The sequence below is a fragment of the Petaurus breviceps genome, unplaced genomic scaffold, assembly GCF_028583685.1.
Source record: "Petaurus breviceps papuanus isolate PSGF00001 unplaced genomic scaffold, PetGlider_PUasm1.0 37, whole genome shotgun sequence".
NCBI lineage: Eukaryota > Metazoa > Chordata > Mammalia > Diprotodontia > Petauridae > Petaurus > Petaurus breviceps.
Window position 1 is genome coordinate 67,157,346 of NW_027186296.1, and position 17,922 is coordinate 67,175,267.

At 36.5% G+C, this 17,922-nt stretch overlaps 1 protein-coding gene across 1 annotated transcript in view; it reads right to left on the reverse strand.

The window, feature by feature from the left end:
- Window positions 1-246: 246 nt before the first annotated feature.
- Window positions 247-17,922, reverse strand: part of RASGRF1 (Ras protein specific guanine nucleotide releasing factor 1) — a 220,297-nt gene continuing 202,621 nt past the window's right edge. Inside the window, exons 24-27 of the mRNA XM_069098666.1 lie at window positions 17,124-17,203; window positions 11,579-11,696; window positions 9,863-9,931; window positions 247-4,216 (exon numbers count right to left, since the gene is read on the reverse strand). Of these exons, the coding sequence (XP_068954767.1) occupies window positions 4,124-4,216; window positions 9,863-9,931; window positions 11,579-11,696; window positions 17,124-17,203 (360 nt within the window). The 3' untranslated portion in view covers window positions 247-4,123. The remainder of the gene's footprint in view (window positions 4,217-9,862; window positions 9,932-11,578; window positions 11,697-17,123; window positions 17,204-17,922) is intronic.

Here is a 17,922-nt window from a genome sequence, read left to right on the forward strand (position 1 = left end):
GATTAAAACATAGTTAGCATGTAAAGCATGTTTAGATATGATTTATTCAATAAAATAAAGTATTCTGCTGAACTTTTTCATAGGGAGCCGCGAGATTATCCAGTCTAATACTCAGTACAGGAATCCCTGGCATAGTACCCCTGATAGATGGTCAACAAACCTCTGCTTCCTTTCAGTGACTAGAGAGCTCACTACTTCATGAGGTAGCTTGGTCTGTGTTGCTGGACAGCTCTAATTAGTAGAACATTCTTTTTAAAAAAAGTTTTATTGACGTCTTTTTTTTTTTACACCACAATTATTTTCCAATACAACCCTCCCTTTACATATACACACAATGAAATGCTCCCTTGTAACAAAGAAAATGTTAAGAAAAAACACTGACATAGCTCCCACTCTGTCAGGGTTTGCAACATCTGACATTCTTAGTCTCCCCATACTCTACCAAGAGGAGGAAGGCATGTTACATCATCATCTATTCTCTGGAACCAATAATGATTACCATATCTAATCTGAGTCCAGCCATGTATTGGTGTTGCTTATATTTACATTATTGTAGTCACTGGGTCAATTGTTTTCCTAGTTGCAGTTTCTTTGCTCTGCATCAATTCATACAAATCTCATGTTTTTCTGAATTCCTCATATTTGTCATTTCTTGTAGCACAATAGTATTTCTCTACATCCTCATGTTCCCACATACATTAGATTAACACAATTTCTCCAACTATTTCCAAAATGATAGTTATCCGCATTGTTTCTAGAGGTTTGTTTTTTTTTTTTTGCCAGTACAAAGCATAAATATTTTGATGGGACCTTTTTATCAATGACCTCCTTGAGGGTACATGTCAAAAAGTGGTATTGCTGGGTCAAAAAATTTAGTAACTTTCCTTACATAATTCCAAATTGCTTTCCAGACCTATTGGACCAATTCACAACTCCATCAACAGCTAGGTAGTGTGCCTATCTTCTCATTGCCCTTCCAACATTGATTATTTTTCTTTCTTTTTAATCAACTGCCAGTTTGATGTGGTGAAGTGAAATATCAGAATTGTTTCAATTTTCATTTCTTTTATTAGATTTTTGGAGCAATTTTTATATGATTTTATATGGTTTTAATTCTTCTTCTTCTTTTTTTTTTTTTTTTTGCTTTTTTGGAGGGCAATTGGGGTTGTGACTTGCCCAAAGTCACATGGCTAGTAATTGTGTCAAGTGTTTGAGGCCAGATTTGAACTCAGGTCCTCCTGACTCCAGGGCCAGTGCTCTATTCACTGTGCCACCTAGCTGCCCCATCATTTAAATTTTTTTGAAAATCATTCATATCATTTGATCACTTATCTATTAGGGATTGACTCTTAGTCAAAAGGATATTTATAGTGAACTGAAATCTGCCTTTATGTAACTTCTTGACAATAGTCCTCTTTCTTTGGAGCAACAAAGAACAAAATCTACTTCATCTTCCATGTCCACATCCCTTTATATATTTGAAGATAGCATCATGTCTCCCCTTAGATTTCTCTTCTCCAGGCTAAACCATTTTCTTCAATTTTTCCTTTTATTTTATGGTTTCTAGACCCCACACTATTTTTGCTCACTGTTTTCTAAATATTCACTAGTTAGTCAATGTTTCTTTTAGAATATGGTGGCCAGAACTGGACACAAATACTTTAGATGTGGCTTGACCAGGGAAGAATACTGCTAGATTATCTCATCCTATGGTCTGAATATATTATTTTTGTTAATGCTATCTACTTCTTGACATTAATTTCCTTCTACTCCCTTTGAACCCTTTTCTTTCTGGCTTCCTTCCTGGATGATTCCTTCTAATTTATTTCAAGACCGTTAGTACTCTCTAATAAGCTATAGCAGAGAGAATTGAAAAAGAAATCCTTTTACCTTTTTTTGGCAGGGAGATCAGCTTGTATCATATATAATTGCTGACCACCTTTGTCAGAAAACCTTGATATACCTTTGTCTACTGTGTATATATCTTCTATGTACTAGTTATTTACATGTTGTCCCTCCCAATAGAATGTATACTTCTTGAGGGCAGGAACTGTTTTTTTTTGTCTTTCTTCATATCACCAGTGCTTAGCACAGTACCTGTCATATAGTAAGCACCTAATAAATGTTTGTTTAATGACTATCATATAGCTGGATCTTATCACAGGCTTTCTTTTATTAAATTTGTTTGTAGAAATGTCTTACCTCCTCTGCTGCTCTGGGGGCTCAATGAGGGTATGGAATGTGTGTTCTTCTTTGTACTTTTCTTGACCCCCTGGACATGTGGGACAGCATCTTGCTCATAGTATCCTTTCAACAAGTATTTGTTGAAAGAATGAAAAAAAAATACCTTACAGGTCATTGCAATAGTTCTCTCTGTGTCCATATTTCCTGGGCTATTGGTATACTAATAGTACTTTGGGTTCCTAATTTTGTTGCCAGATTGACTATTTTCTGTGTTCATTTGACTGAGTTCCAAGGATGACTATTTATAAGTTAGCCTGATCCCTCTTCTCTGCTTAGCTGCCAGTATCTGTTCATCTTTTAAGAGGGCAGCTAACACTTAGCAAAATAAGGTGTTAACCACTCTGATTCACAGCAGACACACATTTCTACTGTCCCTTTTTGTTATTTATTTATTATTTGTGTATGCCTCATTTCCCCATCAAGACTGAGAACCCTTTCAGGGAAGGGATAGTGTACTATACTTGGTATACCTCATAGGACCTTGCATATCACCAGGCTCCTAGAAAGTGTTAAAGAAAGATTGAGTTGAACTGAATGGGAAAGAAAAAGTCCAGGATAAACACGTCTAAACTCATTGTTCACCCTGAGATAGAATAGATTTATTAGCAAGAGGTAATCAGGAAACATATATTTTTACAAAAATGGAAATTTTGCTTTTTTCCAAACAAGCTGTAAGTTGAAATATTTTAGGACTTGAAATAGAATTCTCATACCACTAGGTATTGCTTACAGCAAAAGTCTTCTGTTTGTTTTAGTGGAACATGCCTGCCACTTTGAAGTTAAACTGTGTTTTATATACTGTACAATGTAAAAAATACATGGTAGTATTCACAGAATAAGCACTACATTACTATATTCCTGCTAGAAGATATTTAGACAGGATTACAGTATATGCAATAAAAACACTTGGTAATTGTTTCTCTAATTCTACATTATGGTACTGATTATCACAAGGTATACAGATTTATAGCATCTCAACATAAGCCTGTAATGATTTTTATGTAGCTGAAATATTAAAAGTTACATGTGTGTGTGTGTGTGTATGTGTGTGTGTGTGTGTGTGTGCTTGTGTTCGTGTGTTCCCTACTATAAATGAACTCTGGGCAGCAATCTACAAAAATCATGGATTGTATAAGTTACACCAATGGTAATTTTCCTCACAAAGGTATAGAACCTCATTCAGTTTATTTAAACTGTGATTCATGCTATCTTATATTAATAGAACAATGAGTGATATGGTGTCAGATGAGATACTGGTCTTCTTAATGTATGATAAATTCTAGCTTATACTACTCTGTTCCATCAAGATTATTTAGTGATGGGAATTCTTTATAACAGTGGGTTTTAAAAAAATTTTTTTTTTTGCAGAAGTTTGCCTTTGAAATTACATCACTGCCAGCAGGAATATATTTATTAAAATGACTTGACTTCAAAAGGCATGTATATATGCATATGTGTGTTTTCCCCATTTATAACAACTATGTAAAATATGCTGGTAAGCGCCTGAATTGCTAATCCATCAGAACCACAAGGATCTGGGCTGGGGAAAAAGGAAGCAATTATTGGTGCGAAGGGTTTTTTATACATTGGTTCATTTTTCCTCTTTTGAGGAGGAAGCATGAGAATAAAAGAACAGAACAATACAGGTATTCAAAAGAAATAGGCACCGCAGGAAATAGTGTTGGGTTGTGAAATCTTAAACAATGCAGAAATTTGTATTCCAGTCCTACTGTAATAATCTAAGAACAATAATGATTTTATTTCATTTTGAGAAGCACATACTGAGAAGAAAATCTAGGGTGTCCAAGAGAAACAAAACAAGTATGTACATTATCATATAGAATGTATACACTTTAGTTGCAGTTCCCTGTTCTGCTCTTCAGGTTGGTAATTTGGGTTCTATTCGTAGAGAGGATTCATAGAGGCTTTCTTCATCCATTACAAAAGATTGGTCCAGTAAATACTGTGTTACCTGAAAAAACGAAATGGCAATCTTCTAACTGGGTGATTAGGTTCACAGGCCAGCCCACAAAAGCCTGTTAAAATCTACAATATAGCAGAGATACAACACATATTTTTTTTTTGGTGAAAAAACAACTCAGTAGGAGACAATACAGTTACAATACTAGCAATCAAAATAGGAAAACATTAAATTGGATAAGATACAGGCTTTGAAAAAAAAGCTATCTTCAGATTCTATTGATGCAGTTTAAGGGGTTCAGGAACCCCTCCAAAGACTGGAGTGCTGGACAGGGTTGTATGGAATGAATTCATGGATTCAAGCATTCTTTAAGTCATGGTGGCAAAGGTTTATTACTATTATAGCAGACAGAGCTCCTTAAGGAACTTGCAAATTGGAGTGATGCTAAAGGTTTTGTAGGAAAAGTAGAGGATTAGCTGGCAGATATGTTAATTAGATGATAATTTATAACCTTGGTCACAGGCTCATTTACTACTGGAAACCAGGGGAAGGGGTTTCTCAGGGGTGAATTTTTGGTCTGTTATGTCTGTAGCAAGGTAGCTTTGAGAGTTGATGTCTATAGCTTGACCTCTGGATTGAATATGATAACTTTGGGAATCAATACATGATAATTCTGTGGCTACAAGATTTGTTTTTACAAGAGAATTTCTTCAGAGGTCAGCTTGCTCTTGTGATGGGGAAAGACTGTTTTACTGGGGCCCACTCATAAGTTACTGCTAAGGCCTAGTTCCTTGGGCTAGGGAGAAAGCCATCAGGGATAGTGTTTTGAGAAATGTGATTTTTAAAACTGGGGTCCAAGCACAAACACCCAAGCACCCACTCACTATGAGTTTTAATGCTGATGCTTAAAGAAAAATAAGTTCAATTACAGGAAGATGAGAATGTAAAGGTACATTCTCATTTCTGAAGTCTGTATTTTTTAAAGGGATTTGGAAGTTCAAAGTTTTAGTTCCTTCATGGCATTTTTCTTTAAAGAAGTGTTTCTAGGGTAATCTGAAAGGTTGCCTTTTCTTGAGGTAAATTTCTTTGGGACATAATGGGATTAGCTCTGGAGACCAAGGAATGGAATTCTTGGAATTGTTTGTGGATCAAGAGCTCAATCATCTTATTTTATGGGCCTCAGATTTTTCCCTTCCTTCCTTCCTTCCTTCCTTCCTTCCTTCCTTCCTTCCTTCCTACCTTCCTTCCTTCCTCTCTCTGTCTCTCTCAGGCACTTACTACCTGTATGACCCTGGGCAAGTCACTTAACTATTTGCTCCAGTTTCCTCAATTGTAAAATGGGGATAATAATAGCACCTACATCCCAGAGTTGTTGTGAGGATCAAAGACAATAATTGCAAAATGCTTAGCACAGTGTCTGGCACATAGCAAATTCTACATGAATGTTAGCTATTATTATTATTATTTTATTAAATGCTTGTTGACTATTTGCTAATGGAACCCTTTCCATTCAGTGACACTCTGCTAAACATGATGAGGTGGGGCCCAACCAAGTTGGCTCTTGGTCAAGTGGAGCTTGTCTGCCAGGTTAACAGTAATGACCCGATAAACAAATCCTATATAAACTCTCCTTTAATCTTTAGAACAAAAGCCTCCCAAATGACTCTCATCTTCATATCCTCCCATAGTCTGAGAGTAAATTGGCAAGAGTGGCACTTGTGTCAAGAAAGTTCCAGAGGGGTCTTGACTGAATACTTGGGTGTTCTTTTTCCCCTACCACACTGTCTCTCCCATGGCACCAAGAGTTCCACATGACCAAAATTTGCATGCAGAGATATTAAAAAACAGAGAGGATTTGAAATACAACTAATTCTATTTTTCAGTGGAAATGAGGAAAAACACAGCTCTATCATTTAAGGTTAAAAAGCCTACCTTCAATTCCAGCCCATAAAGAAGCAGTACAACTGTATTTGGCAACTGCGTGAAGTATGTGTGTGTGTGTGTGTGTGTGTGTGTGTGTGTGTGTGTGTGTGTGTGTGTGTGTGTGGTTCCATAAAACTTTAAGAAGGGCAGAGGAGATCTTTCTCTGAGTATAAATCAGATCCCTGGCTTTTGGGAGGGATAGAAACACTCAAGGATGGATCCATCTTACTTGGATTTCACTAAGGAGCCAGCCCTAAGGTATCAAAAGTTTCCATGGAGGGTTTATAGTTCTATCCACTAGATTTTCAGAAACCTGTTTCTTCTAAGCACTTTTAGTAAGAATTCTAACTAGTCCAGCAATAATCTTCAATCACAATATCTTCTACCAACAGATGTGGTTGACTAGTTGATGGTGATAGGATGGGTGAAAGCAGGAGGTACTCAAATGCCAATGTAACAAGTCCTAGATGAATAAGCCAGTGCCACTGATGATAAGTTTTAAGAACTAATATTAATTTGGTTATATAGTATGCTGCAAAGTATCCTGGATTTTCGTCCTGGTTCTGCCATTAATTGGCTGTGGGATTACACACAACTTTTCTTTTTAATTAAAAAAAATTATCTTGCTCTCACCTGTAAAATGAGGGCTTTATGACTCAGTGATCCTTAAGGTTTCTTATAGTTCTAAAATGTTATGATCCTATGAAAGGTTTAGTCAGTTCTGTTAGATGTGACCTCACAGACCCTAGGGAGATGGGAAATTTTGAAGTACCAGTCCCTGTGATGGGTGGAATATAAGTAAAGGAAAGACAGGAAGGAATAAAAAATGGGACTCATAAAATCTTTTGGCAATCTTTTGGTCATCATTGTTTTGGAGACAAAAAATTTTCTTTTAAGTCAAGTAAAATGATAAATAGGTCTATGGTCATTAGTTTTATTAATTTTTGTCTTTTAAAAAAATTGGCTTTACAATTTGCCTCTTTTCAGTCTTCATAGACTTTTATTTTCCATGAGTTCTTAGAAACATTAGCTAGTGACTGCAAGAATTTTTACTGATTTCTAATATAAGTGTGGGGGGTCACCTAGACTTCTTGACTGAATCAATTAATCACCAGACACTTCTAAAAGCAATTACCTTAACCAGATGATAATCTTTCTCTTGAATCAATCAATTAATCAAAGGCATTAGACTCAGTTAAAGAAGTCCATTGTATGAAATGGAGTAATGCTGAGGAAATTTGGTCCTACTCTGTGGATTTTTAATAGAGTAGCCAGTCACTTTAGATGCATTTAAGCATCTGTCAGGCTAAACTAAAGAGCAATCTGGTCAATCTCTGAGAGGGAATCACTTGACTAGAGAATAACTTTGTTAATTTCATAGGGTTGGAAGGTTTGAACCTCTCATCATCATCCTGGGAATGTCCCAGAGATGTCAGTGATGGGTGGCAGTGGGCCAAGGACTAACTATCAGGATCCCAGGACAAACCAGGTGCACTGAAGAAAAGAAGCTTCAAAACCCAGCAAGGGGCCCAGAAGACAACTACAGCATGACTAAGGGAAACTTCAGGGGGGCCCTACCAATGAAAGAAGTGGGATTTCCAGTTGTAGGTAAGCCCTTTGCCACATGTGTTGTGCCCAGTTTACCCTGGAACTCTATGTCCTAGTTGTTGAGTGTGGCATACACTTTTGAGAGATGTTTTGTACAAAGTATTATTACTATAGCAACTTAGTAAATATATTTTTCTAAAGGTTAATTAAGTCTACTGACCAATTTATAGTGACTAATAATCCTTCAGAGAAAAGACTTTGGCAGGCTCAACTTCCTACTGCACCCCTGGAAACAGGCATTTGGAATAATAACCCCAGGGGCACAGGCTACATTTTAGGCATGCTGAGATGCCATCAAGCCATGACAGTTTAAATTCATCCAATTATTTAAAAAAAAACCCCCAAAAGTCTATACAATTAAAGTATTTATACAAAAAGTTCTTAAGAGAAACAAAATCTAGCAGAAATACAGGTGAACCTTTTATGGGTGGTGAGAAGATAACCCTTTCTACTATTGGGTAAGTCAAATCAGAATTATGGTTATTCTCCACTGAATAACCACTGAAATCTTAAACACTCCAGATATTAGAGAACCATATAACCAGATTAGAGGCAGTTGGTAATTTCAATGACCAGATCTAAGCATTGACTTTATTAGCCTTTCCTCTTTTTTTTTTTTTTTTTATTAAATCCATTATTGGTTGTGAGTAGAGGACAATGTGTTTGAAGTTGCACAAATATGTTGAAATTCCCTAAGCAAGGGCTTAGGTTCAGTCCACGTTTTTGTACATGAATATCTCCTAATATAATATAGGTTTTTAGTATTTAGCACACTGCTTTACATGTAACCCAATTATGATTTGTTAATTTTTAATTTGATTTGATTACTTAGGCTAATAAATGTTCATGATTTATTTTGAAATGCAAATATGAACTTAATGAATAAATTTGTTAATCATTCTTCCCTAATGGAGACATTAGTAATAAAACAGACAATACTCTAATTGTACAGACACCAAACCAGGGCAAAAAACATAATCAGACTTCACCCACAATCACAGATTCACATGAAAAACCAGACAAATGGGGAAAGCAAAGGAAAAATAGATGTAGTCTAACTTGAATAACTTTGAGCCTTGGAATGATCTGTTGATTGAACTTTTGAACTAAGGCCAAATTGGAAATCTCTTTTTGTTTCAACCCTTTTTGTTCAAAACCTTTTCAAGGTGTATTAATGCACTTTCTATGTAAGTAAGGAGAATATATGGAAGATAATTTAATTTAAGATAATTTAGCATCTTGTAGGTCAAGACTGTGCTAAATGTCACCTCTCATAAGAGGCCTTTCCTCATTGCCTCAATTATAAATCTCCATTCACTCCTCGACTGGTCCAATATTATTTTGTAGTTAACTTGTGTATTTTGTTTATTTATTTATCTATACAAATTGTATCCCCTCAATACAATGTAAACTCGAGGCTAGGGCCCATTTTCTTTTCATATTTGTATTTCCAGTGTATAGCATGGTGCCTGCTACACGATAGGTGCTTAATACATTCTTGTAGAGGTGAATTAAATTGATTTGGGATATCATTCGGTTGAAAAGGGTGAATTAGCATTGACCACAGAAATTGTACTTTTGAGTAAAACCTATTAAACTTTTTCCTTGTCACCTGTTTATTTCTCATAAAAATAGAACACAGAAAAAAAGCATAATTAAAAGAATTTAGAATGTTCTTATGGATTAGTTTCCTGTCAGGTAAGGTTTTCATTTTCTTTAAGATCTGATATTATTTGAGTTTGGGCCAGGGCTTATTTTCATAGCTTATGCTACAATTTATCATAACATTTTATTATGTTACAGTTTACTATTCTGTATAGCAATTGACCCCTGAAGTTATTAACTAAGGGGTAACTTTAAATATAAATACACACACACACACATATATATACATACACACACATATATGTATACATACGCAAATATAGTCCCCACCTGTGATCTCATTAATATAGGAACACTGATCCAAGTGAGACACTATTTTATAACTTCCAGTCTCAGTTGTCTGGGACACTGAGAGGTTCATGATCACAGAATTGGTACTTGTCAGGGGGAAAGACTTGAACTCAAATCTTTTTGAATCCAAGGCTGTCTTTCTAGTCATCATGCCATGTTACCAACTTCCCCCTTCCCCCTCACCCCCAACTGCATATCATTAAAACATACCTTTGCTTGATGTTCTATTTTGTAGGCTGTTTGTTGAAATTGACGGATCTCTCTGATAATATGGGATATCTGTATAACAATAAAAATAATTTTTGAAAAAAGACCTTGTAGTGCCAACATAATATTCACAGTGCTAACAACTACTGTAAATATGACAGCATAGTGCTCAAGTGCAAAATATAACAGACTCTCCATATAAAAGACAGAAGCAAAACATTTATTCAGACACCAGAAAATTGAATCCCCAAACCAGAAAGTCGAATCCATTATAATAGCAAAGAAGTTAATATACCACAACAGCACAGAGAGTCACACCATCCTTTATCCTTCTCACAAACGAATACCCACAAGCCCGTCTCCCTGGGCAGCCTCTCTCTCTCCCACCTGTTGCTCTGACTCTCAGCTTCTTGTGGGCTCTTCTCTACCCTTCAGCAAACTCCTCCCACCACAGGCCCAATGTGATTATATTCAGCCTATTAGGGGGCAGGGAAGATCTTCAAATTCCCTTAGGCTTATTAAGGGGCAGCGAAGATCTTCAAATCCCCATTACCATTACAGACCTTTTGCTATATTTTGCAAAAAATTAAAACGGAATTCAACAGCTAACTTGGATGTCAGTCTATATAACACAAAAGTATTTGAAATTAATTTCACTGCTTTGAAGATTATATCAGGAATGGACTTGTAGCTTGCTTCCAAGGGAAATGCATCACTTGTTAAATCTACATAAGTAATATATAATAATAATCTATATAAGTAATGCTATATCTAGAGGCAAAAACTTCATTTTAATGAGCTTGATAGGACATTATATTCAGGTATTACTGGAATGGAATCCTATGGCTACATTGTATTTTGGAGATAAGGGTGACAGCTATTAATTTAAAAACTGATTTATATAAAGTATATGTTCATAGAACATTAAAAGTATATTACTTTCCCAAACAACAGTTGGGAGGATGATAGGATGTGAAAAAGGATTTCCTGATCTCCCCCTTTTTAGAAGTATTTCTCCCTCAGTCCAAATTGCTTTGTATCTATTTTGTTTATATTTTGCATATACTTAGCTGCTCATATGCTGTTTTTTCCAAATAGAATGTAAACTCCTTGGGGGTAGGGACTTTCTTTTATCTTTGGCTTATGCCAAGCTCAATAGTGCCTTGCACATAGTAGGGTATTGAATAGATGTTTGTTGAATTGAATAATATATTTTTTTGTAGGTTTTAAAGATGGTAGTTATGGAATAATCAACACTCCTTTGTCCTTCTGACTGATTAAATTTGTCAAAATTAGAATTGATTATTCCCAAAGGTGAAGAAATATCTTTTTATCATATTGAATAAATTGTATGGACATCAGTTTTGAATAGCTAATGAGTTTTAGTTTGCTTGTGAAGTTTTCTTTCTGCAACTGGGGGATCCTTGTAGAGGATCATGCCCCATGGCTTTTGCTGAGCTATAGGGATTGACCATAGATTCAGGAGGCTATGCCCATCTTTTCCAGACTCTGTGACCAACCATCTACAACTCAATTTTTCTTCTCCTTCCACTAGTGATCAGTTGGGAGTTGTTATCTCAGTAAGCTGCATGTCAGTCAGCAAAAGGCCAGGAGGTATGTTCCATTTCTAGCATTAACATCTCCACCTCCACCTCCCCCATCCCCATCCCTCCCCTGACAGCTCTTTACTTTCTTTAGAGATAAGCATTGGAAACTCACCATCCTCATTTTGGAGAAGTTTACCAGGCCATCCTCTGTATAATTGGGTGTTCCTTCTTCTATGAATGCCAAATCAGTGAGGTACATTCCAAGATATGGAACACAAGGTGGGTCACAACTTCAAAGCAAATGGTATAAAAAAGTTTTTTCACTAACATGCACACACATACAAACACAATCCCCTTCCCCCCCTCGCCCCAGGGCTATGTCTGCCTTGCATGCACTTTTGTATTCTCTTTTAAAATAATATTATTAGGTTTACTCATCTAACTGTATGTTTTTTTAGGAACCAGAGGTAATTTTTATAAACTCTGGTTTATAAAGTCAAGTGTTAGGAGGCTTCAAATTTAGGATTTGTCACCTATGTGCATGATAAGTAACCTGAGACAAATTTCTTTCATTAGTTTTCCCATCAATAAAATAGGAATAAACTTCCTTGTATAATCTACTTTAGAGGTAATGAGAATTAGTTAGATGATGTTAGTAAGGCCCTTAGGATTTGGAAATTTCAATTTCCTCTGGCCTTTCAATCAAAATAATAACACCATCATGACCTATAAGACATTCTAAAAATTGCTTTTCTTTAATCTCAAAATGTTTCCTACTGTACCCAGACCTGCTTTTATTGGTCTAGTAAGCAAACATTTCTCTGTTCCTTCTGTGCCTCTTGCTTCTCAAGCATTAACTATGTCATTTTTTTCTACTCAAATTTTCCTTTCTTCCATCAAAACTCCACCAAAGACTTTTTAAAAAAATCAAATCCTTCCAGACCAGCTTCACCTGACTAACCACACTCCATTCCCCAAATACCTTTGGAATCTTCCATTCCTATTATTTACCTGTGATTAAGTGTACTCTGGCATGTGCATTATTTTGTTATTTGTATTGATAGAAACACATATTTTTTATTTTTGTTTTTACTCCATTACTGGTGGTAGGGGTGGTGTCTTGCTTTTTAAAAATCTCCCCACACCATCAAAGCTCAGTCTCTTCACCTACAGTTGTACATAGTACATTTTTGGGCTGTCTTTGAACTCTTCATAGAATTAATACCAGGAGCTGCTTGTTCCTTGGGACCCTCTTGTTATCACTTGGTCAAAAAGTTAATATATTAGGTCTTAGGTGGCTGTATTGGCCAAGCCACTAAAATGCTGAAGCATGTCACTCGATATTTCTATCTTTTACTTTGGCCCTTTGTTTCCCCCCGTAAAATAGGGATTACTATTATTTACTTATTAAGAAGAAGTGTTGGGAGAATTACCAAATACTTTTGAGTTTTCTTAATGGTCCTGGGACATCGCAGGCTATTAACAGATGCTCTGTCTATCTACCAATATATCTTCTATTTATCTCTATCAATCATCTGTCTATCAATGTATCATCTATTTCTCTATCCTCTATATCTATCTATCTGTCTATCCTAGGTGAATATAAAGATATTATGATGATGATATAAGCTTGGTTTATTTTTAGACTTTTAATGTATCATTAAATGTTTATTCAATAGAACTCCTGCGAGGACCCTGTATCCTTCTTGTCAACTTAGCGTACAAACCAAGGCTTAGCATAATGGCAGCCAAAGCACAACATGACACAGACAATTGGAGAGAAAATAATAATTAGGATGTACAATAAGATCCCCGGGGGATAGTAAAGAGGCAAACACACAGGCTAATGGGAAGAAGGAGGCACTTTTCCGGTTTTAAAAAGTGATTTGAATCCTATTCATTCAGCACAGTGTGGAGAACTTGTGGAAAGAAACAGAAAAGAAGCGAAGTACAATGGAAACATCACACATACAATTACATATAATACAGTCTAGACTCGTTACCAGCTCACCCCTGCTAACTTTACCCTTTCATTAAAAGCATTTTCCTGTCAGTTATAGAGCTTGCCAAGGGCCACTTGAAACGAGATTTCCTGGCTCATCGTGGGAGAGAGGCGGGCAGTAGTGGAGGTAGTAACTGAGTGGAAAGCTCACTGGATGAGGAGCCGAGAGACTGGGCTTCCCATCCTAGTTCTGTCTGTATGACCTTGGGCAAGTTCTTTCACTTCTCTAGGACTCGGTTCCTCCATCTGGGAAGGAGAATTATAGGATTTCCAACTGGAAAGGACTTTGGAAGTAATCTAGTCTGACTCCCTCCATCTTACAGATAGAAAACTGAGGCCCAGGGAAATTAAGTGACTTGCCCAAAGGCACACAGGTTTGTAAGTAGTAGAGTTTTAAGCCAGATCCTTTTATTCCAAATCAGTGCTCTTTCCATCGAACCACGCATTCAAATGCAAGGGCTGACTAGATCACTTCTAAGGTCTCTCTTCACTCTAAAATTCTATAATCATTGTATGTAGATCACAATAAAAGCTGCCAAGTGCTATATAAATGTGAGTTGCTCTCACTTATTTCATTAGCACTCCACCTCTGCTTGTGGTTCCAAAACAGAAATAAACAAAACACCCAAATACTTGGAGAAGAATTTTGCCCCAATAATGCTTAGAGGGAGGTTTTGAAGAGTCGAAGGAAAGATATGCCTGGGAGTGCCCTCTTGAAGATCTTTTACTGCCACCTCCTGCCTCCCATTTCTCAGTCATAATAAATCCTGAAATTTCAGTTGAGTCTTTCTTTTCTTTTTCTGCCCACAACTCTCAGACAGAAGAAAGATCAGAAGGTAAAACGAGTCCAGACTGAATATGAATGATTAGAAATTGTAGAGTCTCTCTGAAGATCACATGGGGTCCTCTGTTCACCTGAGTGTTTGAAAAATCATGAAGCAGGACTATGGGCATGATCTGGTCATGTATGCCAGGAGCAAGATAACAGTTGGATTTATGTTTGGGAGAGCTGGTTTGTTCTATTTTGGGGACAATATCCAGATGTGGTAATAGGATGGATATAGCAATCAGCCAGGTCTCTTACATCATTAACCTCTGCTGGAGACTGTGAGGCTTTACAAAACAATGAAGAACAGTCTTCAGGAGGTTACACTATAACTAAGGAAACAAGAGAAAAACACATACAAGGACACACATGATTATAAGTAACATATGAAATAGATACAGAATCAATTAAAAATGCTGAAACACATATATGACAGCTAAGGGGTTGCCGGAGTGTTCAGGAGTAGCTGGAGGTAGATGAATCACCAACAAATTGGTACCTTAAAGGTGTGCCATGAAGGATACGAATTGATACTGAATTAAATGAAAAATTATGATAAATTCTGGAAAGGATTTGGTCACTGGGGAGAATGATCATGGAAGGCCTCTTCTGTTAGGCAACAGGTGAATCAGAAATTATAAATTAAAAATCTGTATAGGCTCTAAAACTGACTCTTAAAACATATACTATGAAAACATGAGAATTCAAAAGAAGTCAATCTGTCTAGGGTATTAGACATTCTGGGAGAGGTACAAATGAGGAAAAATTTTGGAAAAAATTCTCACTAAATTTTAGGTTGTAATCTGGGTCTGAGAATTTATTCCTCTCATTATAAAACTTTCATGGCTAACCATTCCATTGGCAGATTTTTAAAAATTATTTTGCTCAAAAAGTGGTGCTTATCCACTGTAGGTAGAGTCATAATAGAAGTTTAGGCAGTACAATTTAGACAGAATACTCTATGAAGATTCAAGAGGCCTGAATTCTAGTCTTCAACCATGGAATATTAGGCAAATTACTTAATCTCTCTGTGCCCTATGTCCTCTCCGCCCTTCCTTTAAGATAGAGATATCTGCCCAGGTCTACCTTGTATTGATGCATGTAAAGGATAAAATATGTATTAAAATAAAAATTTTTGAGGGGGAAAAGTACTGTCAGTAAAATGTTCTATTATTATTTTCTCTTAATTTAGCTAGATCCATACCACAAGGCTAAGACTATGATTTTATAATGAACTTGACTTCAGAATTTCATTTCTAAGAAAATTAAAAGCCTAGAAACAAACATTCCCTTTCTGAAGAGGAAAAAAAGTCACAATCTATGCCTTGGTAGTTGGAGAGAACAGGAAAAACATACTTTCTAATTTCACCAGAGAAGGGGAAACCAGCAAGGATAGGCATTGTGGTACAAAATGAGAAACTGAGGAAGCAAATAGGGAAGGATACTAAACAGGAAAGGAGATAAACGATGAAGCTGCGGTGAAGAGGCTTCTCTGCAAGACAGACAAGTTTGTGGATGAATAATGTGAGAGCCCAAGGCAAAGCACTGACCCATGGAGAAGGAAAAAAAAATATTGTGATGTCTCCCAGGGACCATGACTGAAGAGAAGATTTAACAGCACAGATGGATAGAACATCTGCCAAAGGACATAAAAGTGGGGATGATCAAGCCAATGATACATTGAGCTGGTGAAAGACAGACTGAAGGACAGCAGGAAGACACAAGAACAGGAGGAGGCTCTTGGAATCAGTAAAGGAAATTCATCAGACCTTCTTCCTTTTGACCTCCATACCCTGGTTACTAAAGGGCCAAAGGCATCGACTCATCTCCATGCTTGGTCTTGAGGGTGAGCAAACAAAAAAGTTACTGAGGACACCATAGCAAGTGTTTTAGACAATGAGCTTTCAGATGAAAGGGCAGGGTGGGCAGCAGAAGTGTGCTCTGATGGGACAGTGAGCACGGGATTGCCTCAAAGGTGTCTAAGGAAGCACATTCACAGTGCTAATGCTGGCCAATCAAAAGGTGATTATGTAACACAAAATGTGACTATATGGGAAATGGAAGTCAATACAGAGACCAAATGGAATTACCCAAAGAAAGCACTTGATTGATGAGTGGAGAAGGCAACAACACTCACTGAAAATTACAAATTCAGCATGTCACATTGATTTGGGACAGTTTAATACAGTCACAATGAGAAATGCACAGTCAATGACCAGACTGTCTCCTTAGGAGTTTTAGCAGAATTTGATGGAGACTCTGTTTCTCCTCTTCATAGTGACCATTGGGTATGCTTTCTTGGTTTTATTGCAAAAATGCTGAACATGGCAGGTATACAAAGCACTACCTACAGATTGTCTTCTGTCATTTGGCATAATGATAGTTAAGGTGAAGCTAAAGTCATTTGCACCAACTTGGAAACCCAACTTTAGAAACTTTAGAAACATAATAGGCTTTACTCATTTTTCCCTTTCAGTCAATTGAATCACCATGTTAAGACAAGTGCTTAGCGAATTTAACATATCAGTGTTTCTGAGCTCTAATGCTAGCTCTTACATTTGCTTGCTGTGTGACCTTAGGTAGATCTCTTTCCCTTTTTGTTCCTCTGTCTCCTCTTCTGGAAAGAGGTGATGATAACTGCAAACTGACCATTGTGTCCTTAATGAACGATAAAAATGTTATTTAGCAAACCCTAGGCCACAATTATCATGGTTTAATGTTGTGTTCTTAATGAAGCTTTACTAATTTGCTTCCAATATACTTGTAACATAAATAATGGCAAGCAGACTTCTTTTCACTATGTTTTTTTAATTTTTGGAAAAGTTTTGTCTGCAATGGCCTTTAAATTTTTTTTTTAGAAAAGTAAGAATCACAAAATGACACACTTACTTTTTCAGAGCTTCTCTCAGATTCTTAAATCTGCCCTCTGATGACACAAGTTTTTGGAGTTTATCAATCAAAGCTTTTGTCTAGAAGGAATTAGAAGCATTTACTAGCAAACAACACATTAAAAATGTCGGAAACAAGTTGCTTTGCACTTCCTCCAACTTCATGTCCTTGCTAAAGTAGAGAAAAAAACCATTTTGTTGTGTGTGTTTGCATGGTAGAATACGACCTAGTCTTAAAACTTTTTAGATGTTTGGAACCTGTCAGGCTGTCTTCTTTTACATGCACACACACATATTTCTCAAGAAAAGAAATTTGCATTGAATATGTATGAGCGGGGTTAAAATTTGGCTCTCAGAATAGGCTGCATAGTAATGGGGTACAGATGTTTTTTTTTGATAAACCCAGTATTTTAAATCTGAGATTAATTTAAACAGATGTGTAGAGAACTGCTGATTTTCATGTCTCCTTATCCTATCACCACATATTCCTTTTATCCTCATATGGTCTTTTCCATGACTGCTCCTAAAATATGAGTCACTTCTATATAGTTCTACCTTTAATACTGTAAATGGACAGATACTGTTACTTTAAGAAAAGGACTGTACTTGAAACAATTACTCAAGAAGAAAAGGTTTTGAAGGAGATTTCAAAAGAAATCTAAACTTTGATGCAATGTTTTCAGTCATGTGTCAAATGATCAAATCTGGCCAAACACATAGATTAGATTCCAAAGAAATGACAAGTGCCTGACTCTTCAAATAGAAACCAGAAGGCCTGGTGAAAGTTAGAAGATCTGGGT